At 45.3% G+C, this 22193-nt stretch overlaps 3 protein-coding genes across 4 annotated transcripts in view; 1 reads left to right on the top strand and 2 right to left on the bottom strand.

Annotated features, from left to right (window-relative positions):
- Corin (corin serine peptidase) overlaps nucleotides 1-18605 on the top strand; it is a 40887-nt gene extending 22282 nt beyond the window's left edge. For both annotated transcript variants that reach the window (XM_070284094.1, XM_041777199.2), the window contains exons 2-14: nucleotides 9739-9867; nucleotides 9927-10155; nucleotides 11212-12808; nucleotides 12872-13032; nucleotides 13094-13423; nucleotides 13477-13574; nucleotides 13635-14035; nucleotides 14095-14421; nucleotides 14473-14656; nucleotides 14719-14878; nucleotides 14941-15067; nucleotides 15136-15281; nucleotides 15337-18605. In XM_070284094.1, the coding sequence (XP_070140195.1) occupies nucleotides 9770-9867; nucleotides 9927-10155; nucleotides 11212-12808; nucleotides 12872-13032; nucleotides 13094-13423; nucleotides 13477-13574; nucleotides 13635-14035; nucleotides 14095-14421; nucleotides 14473-14656; nucleotides 14719-14878; nucleotides 14941-15067; nucleotides 15136-15281; nucleotides 15337-15633 (4155 nt within the window). In that variant the 5' untranslated portion in view covers nucleotides 9739-9769 and the 3' untranslated portion in view covers nucleotides 15634-18605. The remainder of the gene's footprint in view (nucleotides 1-9738; nucleotides 9868-9926; nucleotides 10156-11211; nucleotides 12809-12871; nucleotides 13033-13093; nucleotides 13424-13476; nucleotides 13575-13634; nucleotides 14036-14094; nucleotides 14422-14472; nucleotides 14657-14718; nucleotides 14879-14940; nucleotides 15068-15135; nucleotides 15282-15336) is intronic.
- Rpe (ribulose-phosphate 3-epimerase) lies at nucleotides 18603-19687 on the bottom strand. Its single transcript, XM_017163232.2, has 4 exons — nucleotides 19575-19687; nucleotides 19295-19492; nucleotides 19053-19235; nucleotides 18603-18988 (listed from the first exon to the last, which is right to left on the bottom strand). Exons 2-4 carry the CDS (start codon nucleotides 19478-19480, stop codon nucleotides 18692-18694), a joined length of 666 nt encoding a protein of 221 aa, XP_017018721.1. The 5' UTR covers nucleotides 19481-19492; nucleotides 19575-19687; the 3' UTR covers nucleotides 18603-18691.
- A 75-nt stretch (nucleotides 19688-19762) lies between these two features.
- On the bottom strand, nucleotides 19763-20499 carry boca (LDLR chaperone boca). Its single transcript, XM_017163234.3, has 2 exons — nucleotides 20296-20499; nucleotides 19763-20239 (listed from the first exon to the last, which is right to left on the bottom strand). Exons 1-2 carry the CDS (start codon nucleotides 20443-20445, stop codon nucleotides 19847-19849), a joined length of 543 nt encoding a protein of 180 aa, XP_017018723.1. The 5' UTR covers nucleotides 20446-20499; the 3' UTR covers nucleotides 19763-19846.
- Nucleotides 20500-22193: the final 1694 nt, after the last annotated feature.

A 22193-nucleotide genomic window follows, 5' to 3' on the forward strand; every position in this document is an offset into this window, starting at 1 on the left:
GCAGTCATAAATGGCGACGATGAAGACTGGTGGACCCCTAGATCGGCGAACAACAAACGCCGTCTCGTCTCCGGATCACCGAGCTCAGCCACCAAAATTCTGAAAAATTCCAATAGCCCTAATACTTCTACCAACCAATTCGATGAACTGTCAGACATGGACACAGACATCGAAGGTCCTCAAGCAGTCAGCCCCGAAGACCCAGCAATAGCTAGTACTTCAACCGGCTTAAGGCAGGTTAACACCAACAGTAGCAATACTATTAACAACGGCAGTAGTCTTACCAGCAGCTCTACCAACAATGCCGGAAGCAACAACAACAATCTCAGCCGGCCTGGGAGTCAGGAACATTTATCCACCCACAAACCACCTCCGATTGTGGTTGATAACTGTGAGAATCTGAACGGACTTATCAGATCCACAGACAAAATCGTTGACCCGACCAAATACTCCCTAAAATGTCATTCCAACAACTCTGTTTCCATCTTAGCTGCTGATTCTGATACATACAGAGCTATAACAAAATCCCTGACTCTTAAAAAAGTGCCTTTCCATTCTTGGCAGTTGAAAGAAGAAAGGTCTTATCGAGTTGTCATCCGTGGTGTCCATCATTCTGTCCCGGATGAAAACATAAAGGAAAGCCTTACATCGGCTGGTCACACGGTTCGATTTGTTAACAGGCCCAGAAGCCGCTTCGACAAAACCAAGTTCGTTAACTTAGTTTTTGTTGAACTGGAACCAGCGACAAATAACAAAGAAATCCATGATATTAAAACGCTTTGTCGGCAACGGGTTCAAGTTGAACTCCCCTACAAAAAGGATGATGTTGTCCAATGCCACCGGTGCCAAGCTTTTGGACACACAAAAAATCATTGCCAAAAGCTTTTCAACTGCGTCAGATGCGGTCTGCAACACGGTGTGGAGGCCTGCTCAAAGGATCTTCACCCAGTGAAGTGTGTAAACTGTGGCGGAGACCATACAGCTAGCTATAAAGGCTGCCTCGTTTATCAGCAAGTTGCTAATCGACGGAAAAGTGTCACAACTCCTCGCAGCACCGTTCCCCAACAGCCAGCTCATCCAATAGTTCGGTCTAACCTTGTAACTTCAAGCTCCTACGCTAACGCAGTTCGTGGGCAAGTTAGTCGCCCCCAGCACCATGCTCCTATGAATGTCCTGCAGAGTCAACAATTTCCCCCATTGGGCAGCTACAATGGTAAGAAAAGTCAGCTACGCCACCAAAAGGAACCCTCTCGTCAGCAGCAGCAGCACCACCAGCAGCAGCACCAGCAGCAGCAGCACCAGCAGCAGCAGCTCCAGCAGCAGCAGCAGCAGCACCAGCAGCAGGAGCACCAGCAGCAGCAGCACCAGCAGCAGCAGCACCAACAGCAGCAGCAGCAACAGCACCAGCTGCAGCATTCACAACAACAACAACAGCAGCAGTCTTTCCCTCAACAACAGCGACGCAGCTCGCAGCAATCTTTCAACGACCATCAGTGGCAACGCCAAGAGCAAATGTTCTTGCAATCGAACGAAAGAATTTCCGTCCTTGTCGCCCAGTTTGACAAATTATTCCAAATGATGGTGTCGATGATGGGTCTTGTCTCTAGACTCCTACCACAAACTTCTCCAGGAACTGCACAAGCAGTTTCTGGATTTTTCCCTGCTAATATAGTCCAACAATGAGTCAAATTGGCCTTAACATTGGTGTGTGGAACGCTGACGGACTTGCCAACAAAGCCCTTGAGCTGGAGCTATTTGTGCAAGGTCATAATATTGATATTATGCTGGTCAGTGAAACACACTTTTGCTCAAGGTCGTTCTACAAATTGCACGGGTACGATATCCATCAAGCTACTCATCCTGCCGATCGAAAACGCGGTGGCTCAGCAATTATTATAAAATCCTGTCTTCAATATTACCAGTTCTACAGTATGCAAAGTCCAAATTTACAATGTGTAGCAGTTAAAGTTAAAACTGATCATGGCGAAACTGCTATTGCGTCCATCTATTGTCCACCAAATTTTCAATGTTCTGCTGACGACTTCGAAAAACTTTTTGACGATCTTGGAAGGAACTTCATCGTCGCAGGTGACTGGAATGCTCATCATCGCCTTTGGGGGTCTCGAAACTCAACTACCCGCGGAAGAGCACTCGCCGGCATAGTTCAAAGGTCTAATGTCCAGGTCCTTGCAACTGGAGGGCCTACGCACTATCCTCATAGCCAAAGAACTCCAACAGCTATTGACTTTGCTGTCTACAGTGGGATACGACCTGAGTGCCTCACCATCTCAGAAAATTTTGAGCTTAGCTCTGATCACATCCCATTAATAATTAAATTAAGAGTTGCTGCGCAGAAAATTTGCCATAGGCCTCGCATCCTGCCTCGAAATGCGAACCTTCCACGCTTCCAAGCTACAGTTAACCGGCTTGTTAACCTCAACATGGTGTTAAACTCTCCGGACGATATAGACGACGCTGTCGAGATATTTATACGAAATATTCATACCGCTGCCGAGGCCTCAACCTGTGGACAAGTACCGAACTCATCTAACCCACCTCAGGCTCTTTTAAAACCTGAGGTTATGGATCTAGTAAGGTTGAAGAGATCCCTTCGGCGCAGATATATGAGATCCCAAGACCCAGTCGACAAAGCCGCATATCGACGCGCCGAAAACGATCTCAAAAAGCTTCTGTATGAGACAAAGCGTGAATATTTTGATGAGATGCTCCTCAACGCTGACCCCACCAAATCGAACGGCTTTAACCTCTGGAAATGTACCCGGAATATTAAGCGACAGCCCATCCGAAAGATCCCCATTAAGAAATCTGACGATACATGGTGCAGGTCTGATGCAGAGATTTCACTAGCTTTTGCGGATGAACTAGAGAAGCGCTTCCAGCCTTTCGACCTCGCGAACCCCGAGGATGTTGAAGAAACATTAGCCTTCATAAATGCCCCCTCCCCTGAAGCGGCTCCGATCCAACATGTAAGCCCAGAAGAAGTTTGTCTTCATATTCGAAAGTTACATCCCAGTAAAGCGCCGGGATTTGATGGCATTGACAGCAGAATTGCCAAGGCTTTGCCTAAAAAGGGAATCTTGTTCCTTGTTCTCCTTTTTAACTCCATGCTTCGTATCCACCACTTCCCCTCTCAATGGAAGTGTGCTGTGATAACGATGATACCAAAGCCTGGTAAACCGGAGAACCTTGTTGAGTCATACCGACCGATAAGCTTACTACCCACCTTCTCTAAGATTTTCGAGAGAATATTCCTTACTAGAATAATGGGAGTAAGAAGCGTTCAGGAAGCCATTCCCGACCACCAGTTTGGTTTTAGGCAGCATCATGGGACCCCAGAGCAAGCACATCGAGTCGTCCAGCACATTTTAAATGCTTTTGAAAACAAGCAATACAGCTCTGCTATTTTTCTTGATGTCAAGGAAGCTTTTGATCGCGTGTGGCATGATGGCTTACTTTATAAGTTGAAGTCTCTACTACCGACTGGCCAATTCCTGCTTTTAAAGTCATACCTGCACGATCGTAGTTTTATGGTTGAGGTGAGAGGGGAAAGAGCAAGCATTCGTATGGTTCGTGCTGGCGTTCCGCAGGGAAGTGTCCTGGGCCCAGTACTGTACACTCTGTTCACTTCAGACCTACCAAGCCCTAATGGACCGGGCACACTTCTGGCCACCTATGCTGACGACACCGCGTTCCTTGTTAACTCCCCTTGTCGAAACGAAGCTTCAAGGATCACCCAGGAATTTCTGGACTCATACGGCAAGTGGACCAACAGGTGGAATATTTCTATAAATAATAGAAAGTCGCAGCACTGCAACTTCACCCTTAATGGAAAGATCCTCCCTAGGGTTGATCTCCATCACATCGCCATCCCACAAGCACCTCAGGCACAGTACTTGGGTCTGATCCTGGACAAGCGGCTCACCTGGAAGCAACACACAACGAAGGTAGCAGCTTCCTGTCGTGCTAAACTTAAAAAGCTCAACTGGATGCTTAGACCAACGAGCAAGCTCAGCCTTGGCAACAAAATGTTGCTATTTAAGTCAATTGTTGTGCCTTCGATGACTTACTGCATCCAATTGTGGGGCATGGCTTCTGACTCGAACGTCATGAAGGTGCAAAGAGTCCAAAACCGGGCGCTGCGCTTGATTGCTAATGCCCCCTGGTACGTTAGAAATAAAGCCTTGGCAAGTGACCTCCACATTCCCTCTATCAGGGAGCAGATCAACCGGCATTCAAGTCGGTATAACGAACGTCTCACTGCTCACACCAATCGCCTAGCGGCTTCATTGGCCAACACGTCAGTCAGAAGAAGGCTCAAACGTAGACATCCCGCCGATCTCTGGACAAGAGGAAGACATACCTCGCGAGTATTAAAGCAGTAACTAGCATTTTCCACTTGTCATTAAAAATTTGTTAATTTGTTTCCGTTTCTGTTAAGTGCCATGTTATTGTTTTGTTCATATTTATAACCAACGTTTTATAGCCATTAGGTTGGTTGATCAACGTTAATAAAATTTTGTTTAATGTTATGCCAAAAAAAAAAAAAAAAAAAAAAAAAAAATTATTTGGGGAAATGCATGGTCTGCATTTTCAGGGGGGAAGTGCCATTGAAACCAATTAGAAAAGAGAACGATTTTCACTGAAAATTCATGAAAGCATACACAAATTCATAGGAAAATAATGGGAAGAGAGGGAGAGTCTGAACTAATTGCATATTCAATAGCATATTTAATTCCCGTGAGTTGTGTGCCAACTTCTGCTACATTGAAGTACATTTCCAGGAACAGAAGAACCTCTAAATGACAAAAACAACATCCTGGTGGTGCTCCGTTCACTTGCGTATGCAAATATGTGACATTCGAGGCGGTTTGAGTTGAGCTTGGCAAGTTCTGGAGTGGCAGGCAAACAATTGCTGGGCAGGCTCATTTACCAGAGTCCGATTACAGTGGCCAAATAAACACTTACAAGTTTTCTTTTGCATTCGCGTGGAGAGATAAATATCCAAGCCACTGCAAAAAGAAAATTCAAATTACTTTAAAAAAAAGAACATTTTTTATACATTCAAACTAGAACTAGAGGTTGATTGACTTAAGAACTCCATTTATATAGCAATTGATTCCATTTTTTCCACTGTGCAAGTGGTTGCATCTCGTGTGGCCGATCAACTGGCAGCGGAAATGATGACGCAATGAAATGGATGGCAAGAGATTGGACCGGACTGGTTGCTGGCGGGGTAGATAAGGCAGTAATAGGACACAGAGACGCCCATCTGCGATGGTTGTCTGTCAAGAGTACGAACGAACGCCCCTTAGCTGTGAGATGTGTGATGAAAGTGGAGGAAGTGGAAGTGGAAATGGAAATCGAATCGGGCGTCTGGCGGAAGTTGGCTACATTGGTGCCGCAGCACACACATTTCAATTGCTAAACGCCTGTTTCGAGTTTCAGCCTGCCTAGGGCTTCTCCATCTTCCCATCGCCAAGCTGCCATCCTTTAAAGCCATTCGCAGCACGCGCGGGCTAAAACTCACATACATATTGCTCACAATCACATTATATCGCACACCATCGCATTTCTGATTGCACAATTACTAACAATGGCACTCGGCGAGTGCCTAAGTGTAGCTGTGTGTGTGTATGTATGTGTCTCTAATATTTTGTTTGTTAATTGTATGGGCGTGCCTTTTGCGCCACGCCTACAACCCTACCTCAACCCAGCTGTTGCCTCCCCTTTTTAGTCGCTGTCTGCAGAGCAACAATTCCGCAGTCGCACACACACGGCGGTTAAGTTACATAAGCTCAAGAGGGAAAATTGCCAGCAGGTCGGGTGTATTGGTTGGAGAGCTAGGTCAGGACGTTTGAATAAGTTTCTTTCTTTGTGTTTTTTGCCAGCAAGGCGTATACGTAATATAATTGCGATATACATACTATTATGTTATTCTGTTATTATTCTAAAAATCTTATAAACTATTATTAAATTATAGTATTGCAATTGATTTATAGCAACTTAATTTCAGCGAATTTCTATCCCGTTAGTCTTAAGTTAGGTTGCTGCAAACAGGTGCCATCATGGCGTATACGTAATGTAAATCAGATATTCATGTCTCTATGTTATTATAACTTGTAGAGGTTTGTTCGTTATGAATTTGCAGTGGCAGTTATATTTTTTATATTAAATAATAGTAATAATAACACACCATAATTAATCTTAAAGAACCAGTAAAGGGTATAAATAAATCCACACACTGTACGCCCCAAACCAATTCGCTTTGATGTCGTCTAGTAAGCTGAGTGTTGTTAAGTGCTCGTGCGTATACTTAATATTGTTGCTTGGAGAACGCATAAAAGTATGCTATACAACGCGAATTGATCTAATTTGCCAGACCGAATGCTTCGATGGGAATAGAACGTGCCCCTGCCCGGGACACACCACAACTGTCACCTGCCAGCCGCCAAGGCGATGCTACACAAAACTAATTAAATGCTCCGCCGTAATTTATGTGTGCTCGGCCCCGGCAGACAAATGAGGGCGTAACCGGCGAGGGGCCATAAATTTAAATTATGCCCGGCCAAAAGTGAATACGTTATAAATAAGGCCAAGTGCGTGCAAAAATTGTTGCCTACAGTTGCCTACAAATTCTACGAATAGCGCAGCGACGGGCTCAGATGCACGGCACACACGTTGCCCGAATTTTCTTATTTCATTTTATTTTTCCTTTTCGGCCTGACCAGGATGTCCTTGTAATGAAATTCCAAGAACTCCGTCTCTGACCTGGGGCTCTGGGGCAAGAATGCCAAGGCTGGAATTTGAATTCGCCCCATCCCAAACAATTCTACGTTATATATATATGGTATAAAAATATATACTATACACCTAATCTGTCGTACCCAAATCATGTGGCTGATTGGCTGGTGGCTGGGCAAGGAGAAGGATGTCCGCCAGACATTCAGTAATTGGCCTGAGTCTTGTATAACTACGGCCTCATGTGGTGTCCTTTTAATGATTTCCTTTCGGTTTCATGCAGCTTATGCAAGATGGATTATGTCCTAGCCCCTTTTTTTCTCATCTCCCCGGGGTAAGGACCCAAAACTGTTGCTCAACTGTGCTGTGCGGGAATTTGCGTAATCCAAGCAAAGGTTCCTCTGGATTGAGTGTGAATTGAAGGAGTAACCACTTTCTGTGGAATGTGCCGGGAATCTGCACTCGTTTTATTGACTGCCCAGCTCAAATTGACTCTGCTAATCCGGCAAACAGCCTCCGAGACCGAGAACGACTCCAAGTTCAAGTCCGAGTTTCTGTCTGAGAGCGGCGAAACAATTTCGCAAGCTGATTAACTCCGAATGCCAGTGCCATTTCCATACGCCAAATGTAATTTTGTGCGCCAACTTTGAGCAAATATTATCGCATAGCTGGGCGAGGGAGGGTCGGACCACTAGACGTATACTTAATAATGTTTACTAAAGCAATCAGGCGCACACGGGAACAATTGCCGGTTCGGGGTGGGTTGGGCGATCGAGGCTGGGCTGTATTGGAATTTCAACCATTCAGCCTTTTTCTGACAGGGACGAGATTTCTGATTTGTGATTGGAATTTGAGCGCCTGACACTTGGCAAATGCGCCAACAATTCGGGTAATAACCTTAAAGGTCGGCGATAAATTCAAATGCTGTTGCCGGGGACTACTACTACGCCTTCGACTTAATACAATTTAAAAGCCCTCATAGTCCCGTCCCCGATATGCCTGAGTGGTTCTGCTTTTGCGTTGCAAAAACGCTGGGAAAACTGCCGGCTCTGCCGCAAGAAATTCGAGTGGGAACTGGGGACGGGACGGCACAAAAGCAAACAATTTATGGTTCATATGAGTTTGGAATTGGTGTTCAGCATACAAATGCCGAGCAAATAGAATTTGTGTGTTTATCCTGTCCCTCCTCGACCCTACATCCCATCTGAATCTGGCCTCGGATGTGGATTCGCATGAGGATACTTGGTAGTGGAAGCGAGTGTGTGTGTTGTAATAGGAAAATTCTATGCATAGCCATGTGCGGCTGCATATTTGCCCAGTTCAAGTGGTAAAAGGTTAAATATTTGATAGCTAGTACGGCCGAGAAATTGTAATTGCCATAAATGCTAATTATCTGATAAATAGTTGAATAAAACTCCATTAAACAGATAATGAAAGGTATTATGAACTTATGGGGAAATTAATAGAAAGGAATATTCATATAAAACATATACTTATCTCCTGCAAGCGCCAAAGTACAAGTTTTTCCCACCCAATGTAGGCCAAATTTGTACTTGGCCATATGGAAACTTGATGCAAATGTGCTTAATTGAGAATGTAATTGGAACTCCCCTTTATTGACATATGATGTGTGGACTCACTTGACATCTCACCTGTCCAGGGGTTGATTGCATTGGCCAGGTGTCAATACTCGTCCTTGACACATTGCGAACTCTCTGAACTGAACCGGGCCCCCCAAGCCCACATGTGTGGTTGGACATGCGTTTGTGTGTGTTTTGGCTTTTGGCTCAGGCATTTTCCACATTTTCACGCTGTTATAACTCACCTGTTGACTGCCGTCTCGCTCTTCCCCCGAAACCTGAAGCCCGCTCGCACTCATGCAGGTGATTTAAGTAGGTCATAGCTGCACATACACAGTCCAGTTTTGCACCATATGCTCCGTTCAGGTTAACCTGTAGCTCGGGGATTAAGGACTGACACCAGCACTAACAGTTCAGGACTCATTGAAGCCGCATCGCAATTTAAAATCGGTCGGGTATTGAATTTAATCAAAGTTTAATGAAAAATAAAAGGTTTTTTACAAATATTTGCTTTATAAAACTAAAAGATTTACAAAGATTTAATCGGTTTATATATTTATATTTAAAGTTTATTAAATAAGCTCGAGATAGCTATTTCTTTTAGTTAAAACGCCTTAGTAAATGTTTTAAAATAATAGAAAGCCCATTTAATTCAACTTCAACTTAGCAGCAACTTCGATTACCAATTATAAAACGCGCAGTTACCTAATTACTCACTCTGATCTATAGATTTTTGCACTGCCTAGAACCGCAGGCTCAATTAACCCAAAAGTTGATGTTCCTCTGCAATGGACTCCATGGCGAACTAAATTCGAATGGCTGAATCGACTTTGGCTAACACACACACAATGCGAGAGTAATGCGGAGCTAGTCCGGGGAGGTCCTTTGTGCTGTGCTGTGAGCCGACTAATGGCATCCATTAGACACAAAAGGCCAAATTGCCTGGCCCGAATCCGATGGCATCGATACAGCGATACACACACTGGCATTGCATTTATTTTTCGATGGACTTTTCGTACAATCTATTGTCACGTGTCCGTCCGAATGTGGCTGAATGTAGTCTATTGTGTAATTGATTTCGATTCCTGTGGCCAAAGGCCCCGCAGCTATTTGCATGACTGGCGCATTTTGCCCGCTTTTATTTTATTTTGTGGGCAGAGATGTGTGTGTTTGTGGGTTACAGAACGTGAGCGAGGAAATCGGGATTCCGTATTCCATATTCCGTAGTCAGAGTAGTCCGTTGTCAGGCTTTGATATGCACGGCATGCACAGCGCCGGGCCCCATAAACACATAAACTCTGGCATAAAACAAAAAGGCTCGTCTCGCATGCGGAACACATATGTACATATTTAACCCACAACCTGACCAATCCAATCCGATTTCGCTTGGCCCTTACAGATTGATTCCGCCAAATCACGTCGATTAAGCCATGAACGCACTCGATATGAATAAACAATTTCTGAGCGTCTCGCAGGACCATCAGCATCAGCTCCAGACCTCGGCGGCGGACCAGCGAAGTCGCTCAAGGTGAGGAAATGACTGGAGACTTGTCTTTCTCGTACTTAGGTTTATCTTTCACCCCGCAGATCGGAGCGTGCCTCGAGTCTGGCTCTGCCCCTCAACTCCCTGCTGGACTTCTATGACAAGCAGCAGGAGCAGTGCAAATCAGTCACCCTGCTGCCGCTGCCCAGCAACAACAGTAGCACCAGCAGCAGCAACAGCAGCATCGTGCGGCGCCACTCATCCCACTACTATCCCATGCTCGAGGACAAGCAGAAGCCGTCGCAGTTGCCACCGGCAGCCACCGAAATGCTTGTAAGTAGAAAAGTCATTTGAAAGGGTTGAATGGGGTATGTAGCTTATTAACGACAAGGCAGCTGTGCCCTATGGAACTTATAGATTGCTCTATTTAGTGCAGGTATTTAATTATGAAAAATTTATGAAAAATTAAACAAATATTTAAAGTGGTACTTATGAAATTAATCTTAGTTTTTCTTAATATTTATCGCCTTTATTAAAAAGCTATAAAAATAAGGAAAGGATTTAAGAAAATGTTACCCCATAAATAGTGCATGTATCTGGTGAACTTAACTGCTAACGCCCATGATTTTTTAAAACAACTATGTATTATAAAATAATATTATAATGAGAAACCGTAAAAAGTGCAGCGCGCCACTAACGTTTCTTGACGGCACAAATATTAATATTATTCTTTATGGCAAAAAAGCCAGCAGCTGACAGGCTTCCCATCGTTGGATTTATTGGGCTGACACCGGGAGACACCAGAGTTTCCAGCGGTGGAAGCTGGAGAAGATTAGCTTCGTGGGTGGGATTTCCGTAAAGTTTTGCTGGCTTTGCATGATTCGGAAGATCGATGCAGGGGCGGCCACGCCCACAAATCCTCAGGCACAGACAAACACAGAGTTATTTTTCGTATTTTGCCTTTCCGGGGCCGCGTCAGGTTTTTATGCACTCGGCTTAGCGATGGCTTAGTCCTTGGACCTTCCCGCCGCCATCCTTGCCACCTGCCAGGAGCTTATACAACAGAATATTGCTGCCGGATAATATGGCCACAGTGGGCAATCGGAGATGTAAACAATCCATAGGGGCATCCTTTAACTTTATTTCAAAGCCTTTGAAATTTCTAAGAAATCTTTGCAATGTTCCTTTTTCACGTTTAAAGCATATTTATGGTATTTCTTTGGTTATTACCAATATTTTTCAAGACCTTTCTGAGTCTTTCCTCTTAAATTTAAAATTTCAAGTTCACTTTATGAACATTTCACTATAACTACTGTATTTGCCAAACCATATATGCCGAGATGCCTTCCCTCCATCCTCAATATCTCTCTTCGCTTATTCCGCCGGCAGGTAAACATGACGGAGCAGAAATATGGCAAGTCAGCGCCCCTGGGGGCAGGAACCGGGAACCGGCAGCAGTTTCCGCAGCAGCAACAGCAACAGCAGTTGGTGCGGGTGGACACGCCAGTCACGCCACCGCCGCCCATTCCGCGGCGCCTGCTGCGAGGCAAGTCTGCCTGGCAGACGAGTAGTCCCAATCCCAGTGTCGGCCAGGAGGGTATTAATGCCCACGGCATTGGCACGGTGTTTGTTTATCCGCAGCCAACAAACGTGACCACCGAGGCAGCGGCTCTCGGATCAGTAGCGGGACAGGGAGCAGCTGGTCTGCAATCAGCATTGCTTGTTGACATTGCCTCACGTCCGGCGCACGGCTATGCGGATGCCGATGGCATTTCCGATGACGACCGCATGAGTCTGGAGAACTCCGTATTCGACGAGTCGCTAACCTCTACGCCGGTCAAGGTTGCCGGCTACCATGCCGGCCGCTACTCCGCCATGGGCCACATGGCCAAGCGAGCGCAGCGTTCCTCAAGCAGCACGGTGGATTCGGCCTACGGCTCCTCGCTGGGCGGGCACAGTGAGCGCTTTGCCAGCAGCTCGACGAGCGTGGACTTCCGCAGCCGCTTCTCCTCGGTGGACACGCAATCCTCGCTGGACGAGAAGCCCCTCTCCAGCTCGATTGACTCCCCCTTGGCCAGGGACTCTAGGGATGCCTACCGGGAGCGATCGGCAGTTAACGATGCCATGCACAAGCTGAACAATAACAACAATAGCCTGGGATTGGCCTTGTATCCGGCCAGCAACAACAACAACAGCAGCAGCAGCATCAGTGGATCAGTGGATGGAGGCAAGCTGCCGGTGGTTCCAGCCAGGAAACAGCCACCGCCACCCGCCAAGTGCAGTTCCAACAGCAACAATTCGGTGGGTGAAAGCCAATCGCAGTCGCAGTCCTCCTCCAAGGAGACCGGTAGTGTCTCGGCCTCAGCCTCCACTTCGTCCGCCGCCTCGGCAGGATCCAGCACCATCTCCAGCGGCACCATGTCCTCCATGTCGGGGCCACCGCCGATAGTGCCCTCTGCCGATGCCGCCAATCCCAAACGTCCAGGGCCACCAGAGCCACCGATGCGGCAGGCCAATGTATTTGATCCCATGGAGATGAGTGCGCGGGGTCATCCGCCGCCTCCGTTAACTGTAAGGAACAAACTGGGCCGCACCAAGCCGCCGCCCATAGCCTATCCCCGAATGCAGCAGCGCCAGGATTCCACTCTGTCCAGCGACAGCTACTCGATCAGCTCCAGTCCGGGCTACAACTCCAAGCTGATGGAGGCGCCGCTATTGGGCTCCACGTCGCAGGTGGGACGCAAGCCGAATGCACCCGGCTCAGCCCAGAGGCAGACGCCACTGATGGACTTGGCACCAACGCGTTTCCTGAACGGTGGTGGCAAGCAGGCGCCCGCTGTGCCGCCGCCAAGGGGTAGGATCAACTTTCGCCAGGATTCGACCATCTCCAGCGACAGCTTCAGCCAGTCCTCTAGTCCGGGCTACAATCCCAAGCTCATGGAGGCACCGCTGCTGCCATCCCTATCCGCCAAGCGACTATGCAGCGGTAAGTGTCAATCCCAGTTGCATCCTATCCATCTCAAGTGATTCCCTTACCTCTTTCTCTTAGCGCCAGCTCCGATTGTCTGCCGGCAGCATGAGCCCATTGAGGAACTGGAGCCACCGCAGACCATTTCGCCGCTGCACAAGGCTGGTGGTCCGCCCAGCAGCCTACAAACTATCGTCCGCTTTCAGAATGGAGCCCCGCACACCATGTCCTTGCAGCATCAGGTAAGGGAGAGTACTCCTTGAGGGTTAGAAACTCACTCACCCGATCCTAATTCCATTGCAGATCATAAACCGACGCAAGAGCTCCAATCCGTACATCACCAACGGCCGTCTGAAGTTCCGCCTGTTCCAGATCCTGATCAACGCCTTCGCCCTGCTGGCCATAGCCGGTGGCCTGGCTGCCTACTTTAATGCCTATCCGACGATCAAGTTTGTGAACAAGACCATCATCAACACCATCCATGTGGAGGACACCACCAGTTTTGGCAAAAACCCGGCTCCTGGAACTTGTCTGCCCATCATTGTGCGTTTTTGTCAGGGTCCCCAGATTCCGTACAACTACACCGTGTTCCCGAACTACATAGGACACTTTGGCCAGCTGGAGACGCAAACGGTGAGTAGTCTCATCTTCCCATCCTAGCAGTGGCTGACTTGCATCGATTTCAGGATCTGGATACCTACGAGGCCTTGGTGGATGTGAGATGCTACGAGCTGGTCTCCCTGTTCCTGTGCACACTGTTTGTGCCCAAGTGCGGTCAGAGTGGGTAGGTCTACAGGATAATGGTTAAGATAAAGCCCCTATTGATATTCCTGTCATTTCACAGAGCAACCGTGCCGCCCTGTAAGACCCTCTGCACGGAGACCATGCGCCGCTGTGGCTTCTTCTTCGATGTTTTTGGTCTTAGCCTGCCCGAGTACCTCAACTGCAAGCTATTCAAGGACTTTCCCAGCTCGGAGGACTGCGTGGGCCTGGAGGAAGTGCGCGACGTCATGATAGCCGCCTCGAATCCCAAATGCGAGGGCTTCCAGTGCGACCAGAACCGCTGCCTGCCGCAGGAGTACGTGTGTGATGGCCACCTTGATTGCATGGACCAGGCGGACGAGGCCAGCTGCGAGCGTTGCGGTCCGGATGAGATCTACTGCGGCGATAGCCAGTGCATTGGAACCAAGCACATTTGCGATGGCATCATTGACTGTCCCTACGGCCAGGACGAACGGAATTGCTGTAAGTGAATCCTATATATCCTTTTTATATATATTTCAAAATTTGTATTTCCCTGATAGTGAGACTAAGTGAACGGAATGGCGATGTGGGCACCGGGGTCCTGGAGGTCTACCGTATCGGTCAACGTCAGTGGATGCCCGCCTGCGTCAAGAACTGGGATCGGGCTGTGTCCCCCAGCGCCGTGTGCTCCATACTGGGCTACTCCGCCGTAAATGCCACCAGTGTGCTGACACAGCGCACCCACCGACCGCTGCTGGCCTCGGTGAATGTGTCCACTGATATTTGGAAGATGTATGCCAAAAGGCGCTCCACCCTGATGCAGGAGTTTGCCAACTGCAAGAAGACAGAGGACTATCCCATGGCCGAGCTTACCTGCTCCAATTACGGTGAGAAATTTCATTCAAGGAAAGTTCCATCTTCAATGGTAATTATTTTAGAATGCGGTCGCGTAAAGCGAGGCAGGCACAAGCCCTCTAGACGCATCATTGGCGGCACCCAGGCCAATCCTGGCAACTGGCCCTTCTTGGCTGCTATTCTAGGCGGTCCAGAGAAGGTTTTCTACTGCGCCGGTGTCCTTATATCGGATCAATGGGTGCTCACAGCATCCCATTGCGTTGGCAAGTGAGTTTTGATCAGGAAATTTGAAATCCTTTTGGAAACTAACTTCTATATTTCCTTGGCAGCTATACGGTCATAGATCTGGAGGACTGGACAATTCAGCTGGGCGTAACGCGTCGCAACTCTTTTACTTATACGGGTCAGAAAGTTAAGGTCAAGGCTGTCATTCCCCATCCACAGTACAACATGGCCATTGCCCACGACAACGACATAGCCCTGTTCCAGGTGAGACCAAAAGAGTGTCTTCTCTTTCATGTATTTCTTAATGATTTTTTCCTCATTTGCAGCTGGCGACGCGTGTGGCCTTTCACGAGCACTTGCTGCCTGTGTGTCTGCCGCCTCCAAATGTCAGGAGTCTGCATCCCGGCACTCTGTGCACGGTCATCGGCTGGGGAAAGCGGGAGGACAAGGATCGTGAGTATATCTTTGGGGTTTAAGGTATTTGTCATAGTGTGATTCGTTTTCCTTGTAACCCCCAACAGCCAAGTCCACGTACGAGTTTATTGTAAACGAGGTGCAGGTGCCCATCATCACGCGCAACCAGTGCGACGAGTGGCTGGACAACCTGACCGTATCGGAGGGCATGGTCTGCGCGGGCTTCGATGACGGAGGCAAGGATGCCTGTCAGGTGAGCTTACAAATTAAAAACAATAATAATAAATACTAATCCTTGCTAATCCCAGGGCGACTCGGGTGGTCCACTGCTGTGTCCGTATCCGGGGGAGAAGGATCGCTGGTTCGTCGGAGGCATCGTGTCCTGGGGCATTATGTGTGCGCATCCGCGACTGCCCGGCGTATATGCCAACGTGGTGCAGTACGTGCCCTGGATACAGGAGCAGATAGCGAAGCATACCCGTCCCATAAACGAGGATCGGGTGAACAAGTATGACCTGCATCCTGGGGGACCCGACATGCTGTCCAAAATAGCAACGGATCCGATGCGAGTGGGTAAACCCTATTACTACTCACACAAGAACTAGGCCTGACCACGGGCAGGAGGAGAGACAACTAGCATATCCATGGAACGAATGCACAAAACAAACACACACAGAACCGATGGATCCTGTAGGATACATACATATATTTTGCTACTGAACTTAGGGTATTAGCGTCATGCCGCTAACACCGATTTTGGGCAACATAATCATGTGTCAATTTGCCGAATTTATTTGTCAATTTTTTTACAAAGAGATTTCTATGAACCCTGAGAGACCCGAGGAAGACCCCTCAAGGGTACCCCCAAATGTCAATACAAATTGCACACGCGATTTACATATATATTTACACCTAAATCGAAGATAACCGATATATACCCGATATGTAACCCATTGGTAATTGTGTCTAAATAACCCCCAACCCAAAACCGAAACCGAAACCCTGGACAATAATTCCATTTCGTAGATGAATTTTGTGTTGAGATAAAACCTAGTTTAAGCTAAGAGAAATTCCCATAAAGAAAGAGTGTTTGCCGAAAAAAGAAATCAAAAATTATCAAAGAGATAAATAGTAGAATCACAGCTAATTGAGTGTTGACAAATACTAAACAGGAAATAATCAAGTAAATCGTAGGAAATACATAACTATAACTATAACTAAACTAATGAGAAACAAAAACAAAAAAACAAGGAAAAATTGCTGATCTTGGCATTTGATGGACGTAGTAGCAGTGTTAGCTCTTCTCCAACTATGACAAAAGGAATCTATCCAACAGAACTAGGTGCAGTTGACAATAACGGGAAGTGCACAATATGCTATTAAAGGCATTTTAGCGAATAAGTAATTAAAATACTAACTACAATGCGTGGGTTTCAGCTTTAAAGAACACTAAAACGAAGAGGGAGGAGTGCGAATACAGAAGGAGCATTAGGAAGAGGCATACTTATATACATACATATAGCATACGATGAGAACTACAGAAGGTATACATGCTTCGATAGTGAATCAATGTCAATGTAACTTAATATTTAGAACTATTTACACGCCAACGCAAGCCCCAAGCCCCCTCCCCCCCACTTAGACTGGAAGTTATAGTTACCCTTGATTTCGATACCCTCTCATCCGCAATGCGATCCCCCATCCCTTGGAGCCTAGGAGCAAATTCAAAAGGGAATCGCAGGGTTATATATGTAAAATACGCGTAACTAAAGACTCAAAATTGGTTGTTTCAGCACAAAGAACACACTCACTCACACATTATATTGAGCTTCGCAACGTGTATAGCTTTGATATTGTTTTCAAACTGGGATTCTGGGACTCCAGTAGGGCGGGGACTCGACTTTTATCATTTTTGTAGCTAAAACCTGTTGAGATGCTTTAGACACGAGATTGCAAATGTATAACCGATCAGTACTAAATATAGTTGGACATATTATGCCTACCTACATATATACATAAATATATGCATGTTTTGTACAATCAGTTTACAAGTGGAAAATGAAAATGAAAAAGATAATGATAAAGAACAAGTATTAGTCTTAAACGGGGGACAAATGAAGCGCATATTACACAAGGCACACGATGTTTTGGGCGAAGAAGAGGGACATGAACACAAATCAATATGTAACTGAAATATATATACAAGAAATATACATATAACGGGATACATACATATATTCTATATATATATTGTAGCGCTAGCTTGTAAGCAGATGTGATGGTGTCTAAATTTATACATGCATATATATTACCGAAGCCACAGGAAGGAAAGCCTAGTTTATACGCCAGGACAATACCCAATTATATAGAGATGATATATACCCATATCAGAGACATTATGCTTACTTCGATATTGTGCATTGCATGTAAAGGCCAGATCTTGTCTTGAGCAACTCGGTTAGATATATCCTTTTTGTTCTGAACTCTGGCGAAGAATCCTTAGCTGTTGCCTTGGACAGTGCGCCACTCTTACTCCCTTTTACTTTTCATCCCTTGAGTTTTCTGGGGCTCATGCTCCTCCTTGTGCATTTACGATCACACACGGATCACGGCGAGCTATTTTTATACACCCTAGCTCCAGGCTACTATCAAAACGCTTAGCTTTATGTACATTTAGTCTAAAGATCGAACACAACCCATATATATATATATTATATACCATATATTATACATGTATATTGTAGATGTAAAATGCTTAGCATTGGCGAGTGGAGTGAGTGAAATAATTTACACGTGGCATGGATAGCAGAATAGATAATTACTAGGTACTAAACCGCATACGCATACAATCAGCACGCCACATCCTAGTTGAATTGCAGCAGGATTAGGATTCGATTCAGTTCCGCATGCTCCATGTGCTTGGGAGGACACCACATATGTACACACGATCAAAACCAAACTACGGCGCAACCAAAGAAACCCAGAAATTGTAGCGAAACGTTATGTGTAAATGTAGCAAATCCAAAAAAACAAAAAATAACTAAAAACGCTGATTAACTAGTTGAATTTTCATTTGTGTGTCGCTACCACAAATGATGTATCCGAAATACAAAACGTATATGTAAATGTTTAAAGATGACTACTCGATGAGGAAGCACTTGTTATTAATGCACAGACGGGGAACTTTGTGAAGAATTTACAAGATATCAGATCAAACCTTTGACAATAAAAGACAAACTGAATTTTTTCCAGTGAGCTGGACAAGCGCATCGGGCATTGAGAATTTATGACAAGTTTTACATTCAGATTTTGACACGAGTCAGAGACAATTGTTGAACATTTATTTTGGCAAAACAAAGAGAGAATATAACTAATAACTATGACAATAAAAGTAAGGCGGACATTTGGTCGCTCGCTGCAGCAGTATCCTAAATGTAACAACTAAATAGGCGACACACACAGAGGACACACGTATAACCGAAACTAAATGCTAAAAGCAACATGTCATACAATACATGATATATACTTACACACATATATTATATAAATGTTGGAAAATAAATGTATAAAACAATTAGCCGTGTGTAAATGTCTTTTAATAATGCTTTTTCCAGGAATATTCTGCGTTACCCTAACTAACAAATTCTTTCCTTGTAAAAGGTGTCACTTGGTGTACCTCTGCACCACGTCGCGCATCTCCCTGATGACCTCAGCCTGATCGATTGCTCCTACCACAGCCGTGCCTGAGACTATCATATTGGCCCCGGCCTTGGCACAGCATTCGATGGTCTTGGGTCCCACGCCGCCGTCCACTTCGATGTCCAGGTTGGGGTAGTTTGCGCGTAGCCATTCCACCTTGGGCATCATGTCGGCCATGAACGATTGGCCACCGAATCCGGGCTCTACCGTCATCACCAGCACCACATCAGCAATGGACACGAACTTTTCCAGATCCTCGACCTGTACGTTAAAGTAAATTCATTACCATATTCGCCCTCATAGCCGGAACAAAACCACAACTGACCTTTGTGCCCGGCTTGATGGCCAGGCCCACCTTCATGCCGGCCTCCTGCACCAGCCGGCTGACCTTGTCTACGTCCTCCACGGGCTCAATGTGAAACGTGTACAGGTTGACGCCAGCATCGGCCATGGGCTCTATCCACTGCTCCGGTTTCTGGACCATCATGTGCGTCTCAAAAAAGGCCGTCTATATCAGATTACAGAGTTAGGTGAGTATGTGCGAATACACCCAGCTCTAGGGGTCACCTTGATCTTGTTTCGCAAGCTCTTCACCATGGGATGACCGAAGGTGAGATTGGGCACAAAGGTACCGTCCATGACGTCCAGGTGCAGGTAGTCGGCTCCATTGTCCAGCAATTTCTGGGACTCGGCGGCCAAATTGGACAGATCCGCATTGAGAATGCTCGGACCGATCTTGGCTTTGACGGACATCTTGGGGGAGTGCTGCAAATATTTATATTGTTTTGTTTTCATTATTTTGATTAATTGTGAAGCCCAAATAACAAAAACATTACAAAAAACCTACTTTCCTATAAAATTTGTAAACCTAGCCTAAATGGAATCTCAAATTTCTTATTGGACCGGCGTGTGACCAGTGTGGCCAGCTGGAAATCTGGCTTTACCCTAAAACACCTGTTCTGCAAATCGTGTTATCGATACTATCGTTGTTCTTATTTGAAAGCGCTTCCCCGCGAATGCCATAAACAATAGGGGTAATCTTTTATAAATTCATTTTATTTTAATTTGATCAACTTTGCGCTTAGAAATACTTGTTTTGAGAATGTTTCGATTTCAAGTCTACAACTCGTCCTTTTGGGCATTGACTCCCGGGTACTCCTTGTTTTCAATGGTGACTCCCTTGCAGCGCTCCTGCTCAATCAGGAAGTCCTTGGCCTCCCACGCCTGGGCGCCGTCCTTGAAGAGGAATATGGCGCGGTCGTCGTCGACCATGTAGCGCTCCGCCTGGATATGGTTGTTCCACAGGCTGGTCTGCCACAGCTTGGTAATGGTCTCTGCCTCGTCCCTTGTCGGCTTACCGGTCACCGAAACGAATGTCATCAGGGTGCGTCCCTTTTTGGATACCTTCAGCAGATCCTCGGGGTTCTTGCTGTCCAGGTTGGAAAAGTCCAGCTTGGGCTGCGGGCGCAGGTGCTCGGGCAGTTCGTCCGCCTCTAGGGGCTCCTCGTCCTCCTGAAAAATATGCATTGTAATGCGGGCCCTCCACACTTTCAACTCTTGGGACTCGCCTCCCACTGGTCCAGGAGACGCTCCAAGTCCGCCTCGCTGTAGTCTCGTATGTCCTTCTTGGCCCACGCCGGTTTCTCTTCTTCCTTGAACTTCTTGGCCAGCACTAGCGGTGCCAGAGCCAGGATAAACACAATATACCGGGTTTGCATAGTTTTTTGATTGAAGTTCGCCACACGTCACCTATCAGATGACATTCACAGGGAGACGCGCCCGCACAGCTGATGGGCCGCTGCACTATGGGTGAAGTACAAACATTTTATGGCAAAAACAAATACATTAGGTGTTAAAAAATAAAATATATACAGTGGATCGCAGCTTATTTCGTGCAGTCAAGAAACTAAAGTATAAATCATCACTGCTGCTCTACCATAAGAGATATCGAAACAATTTAAATGCAGTGTTTTGAATCAGATATCCTACATTTTAAATTAAAAAAAAATATCTTCCCAATTAATAAGAACAAACAATAATATTAAAAAAACAAATTTATGACCTTTTTTCACGCCGCAGCTTATTTCGTGCAGCTAGTTAAAATGTAAGAAACAATGAATTTTTGGCTTAATTTTTAATTTTTTTTTTATTTTGGCTTTGGTATTGGTAGCTTATGTATATTTTAAAAGTTTCTTGGCCTGATCACACTAAAATATGAAGTTATGGGGAAATAAGTAAAATAGGATCGCGAATTTCTATTAAAATACGATAATTAGTTCTCTTTCAATTTAAGACAGAAAAAAAATCACCGTGGTACTACGAAAATGTTATTCTTAAATCGCACATATATAAAAACATAAATTAATCGTTTGTCCGTGAAGATTGGGCCAAACATAAGGGCCGAAATGCACCGAATACATTTTTCAGTGAACATTAAGTTCATTACATGGACCAAAAAAAAAGTGAAATCATTAACAAACGTCTGCCAAATTTGTTATATAGATAGAGCACGAAATAAGAAACAAGTGTAGTGCCGATTTAATACGCCTCTTGTTGCAAAAATACATCTATAAGGCTCTAGTAGTATGAAAAGAGCCATTTATAAGGAAACCAGCACAGGAGCAACATCAAAACTTTTCATAGGAGCTTATAATTCGTCCGATTTTCTTTTGGAATGTTTTTATCTTTACCAATAAGTAAAAGTTTAACTAATTTAATCCTGATGACAGTATAAATTATTGGCGGAGACCCAATATTGAGCTAGAAACCAAACACTTGCAAGCTACTCTGAAGCAAGGCGGCGATCGTGTCTTATTTGGGCCTAAATGGCTTCCTGTAGAGTAGGAAACCAAATTTTTTTTGGCAGGATCTTGGAAACCAATATGTTCCCTTCAATATAAAATGTTAACTTCTTTCAAAATGTAGAAAACGTGGTCACACGGGATAGTTTGCAAAACTATTAGTACAGCGGTCTCTACTACTTATCGGACTTTCGGAAGCTTTAGCTCACACAAAACGGTCCTAATGACAAAAAAACAACATCAATGTCACCCAGACATAATCATTATTTAAAATTTTTAGCAAATATTGGACTAGCCATCCCAAAAATTAAAAGTTTTGACCAAAATTATCAAAAAAGTAGTGCCTTAGAGGAATTGATTAAAATTAATCTAGAAACATTAAAAAAACTAGTTAATTCAATTGAAACATCATCTGAAAGGTATTCAGAATAAAATAAGAGGTCACATAAAATTGTTTATATTAAATTAATAAAAATAAGTTGAATCAAACGAAGTGCACGAAATAAGCTGCGGCATGAAAAAAGCCCTCAAATTAGTTTTTATTAAAATACAAAATCGTTTTTATAATTAGGAAGATTGTCTTTGTTCAGTATAAATGTTAGTTCAAGTACTAAAAGTACTGCGTTTAAATATTTGGATTATCTTCAATCGTTTAGCCACAGGGA

Source organism: Drosophila kikkawai, chromosome 2R (genome assembly GCF_030179895.1).
Source record: "Drosophila kikkawai strain 14028-0561.14 chromosome 2R, DkikHiC1v2, whole genome shotgun sequence".
Classification (NCBI taxonomy): domain Eukaryota; kingdom Metazoa; phylum Arthropoda; class Insecta; order Diptera; family Drosophilidae; genus Drosophila; species Drosophila kikkawai.

Coding starts and splice junctions, on each gene's coding strand:
- Rpe (XM_017163232.2), bottom strand. CDS start 19,480: ATGTCCGTCAAAGCCAAGATCGGTCCGAGCATTCTCAATGCGGATCTG. Junction 19,236..19,294: donor GCTTGCGAAACAAGATCAAG/GTGACCCCTAGA, acceptor AATCTGATATAG/ACGGCCTTTTTTGAGACGCA. Junction 18,989..19,052: donor CCATCAAGCCGGGCACAAAG/GTCAGTTGTGGT, acceptor TTTAACGTACAG/GTCGAGGATCTGGAAAAGTT.
- boca (XM_017163234.3), bottom strand. CDS start 20,445: ATGCAAACCCGGTATATTGTGTTTATCCTGGCTCTGGCACCGCTAGTG. Junction 20,240..20,295: donor GTCTCCTGGACCAGTGGGAG/GCGAGTCCCAAG, acceptor CATATTTTTCAG/GAGGACGAGGAGCCCCTAGA.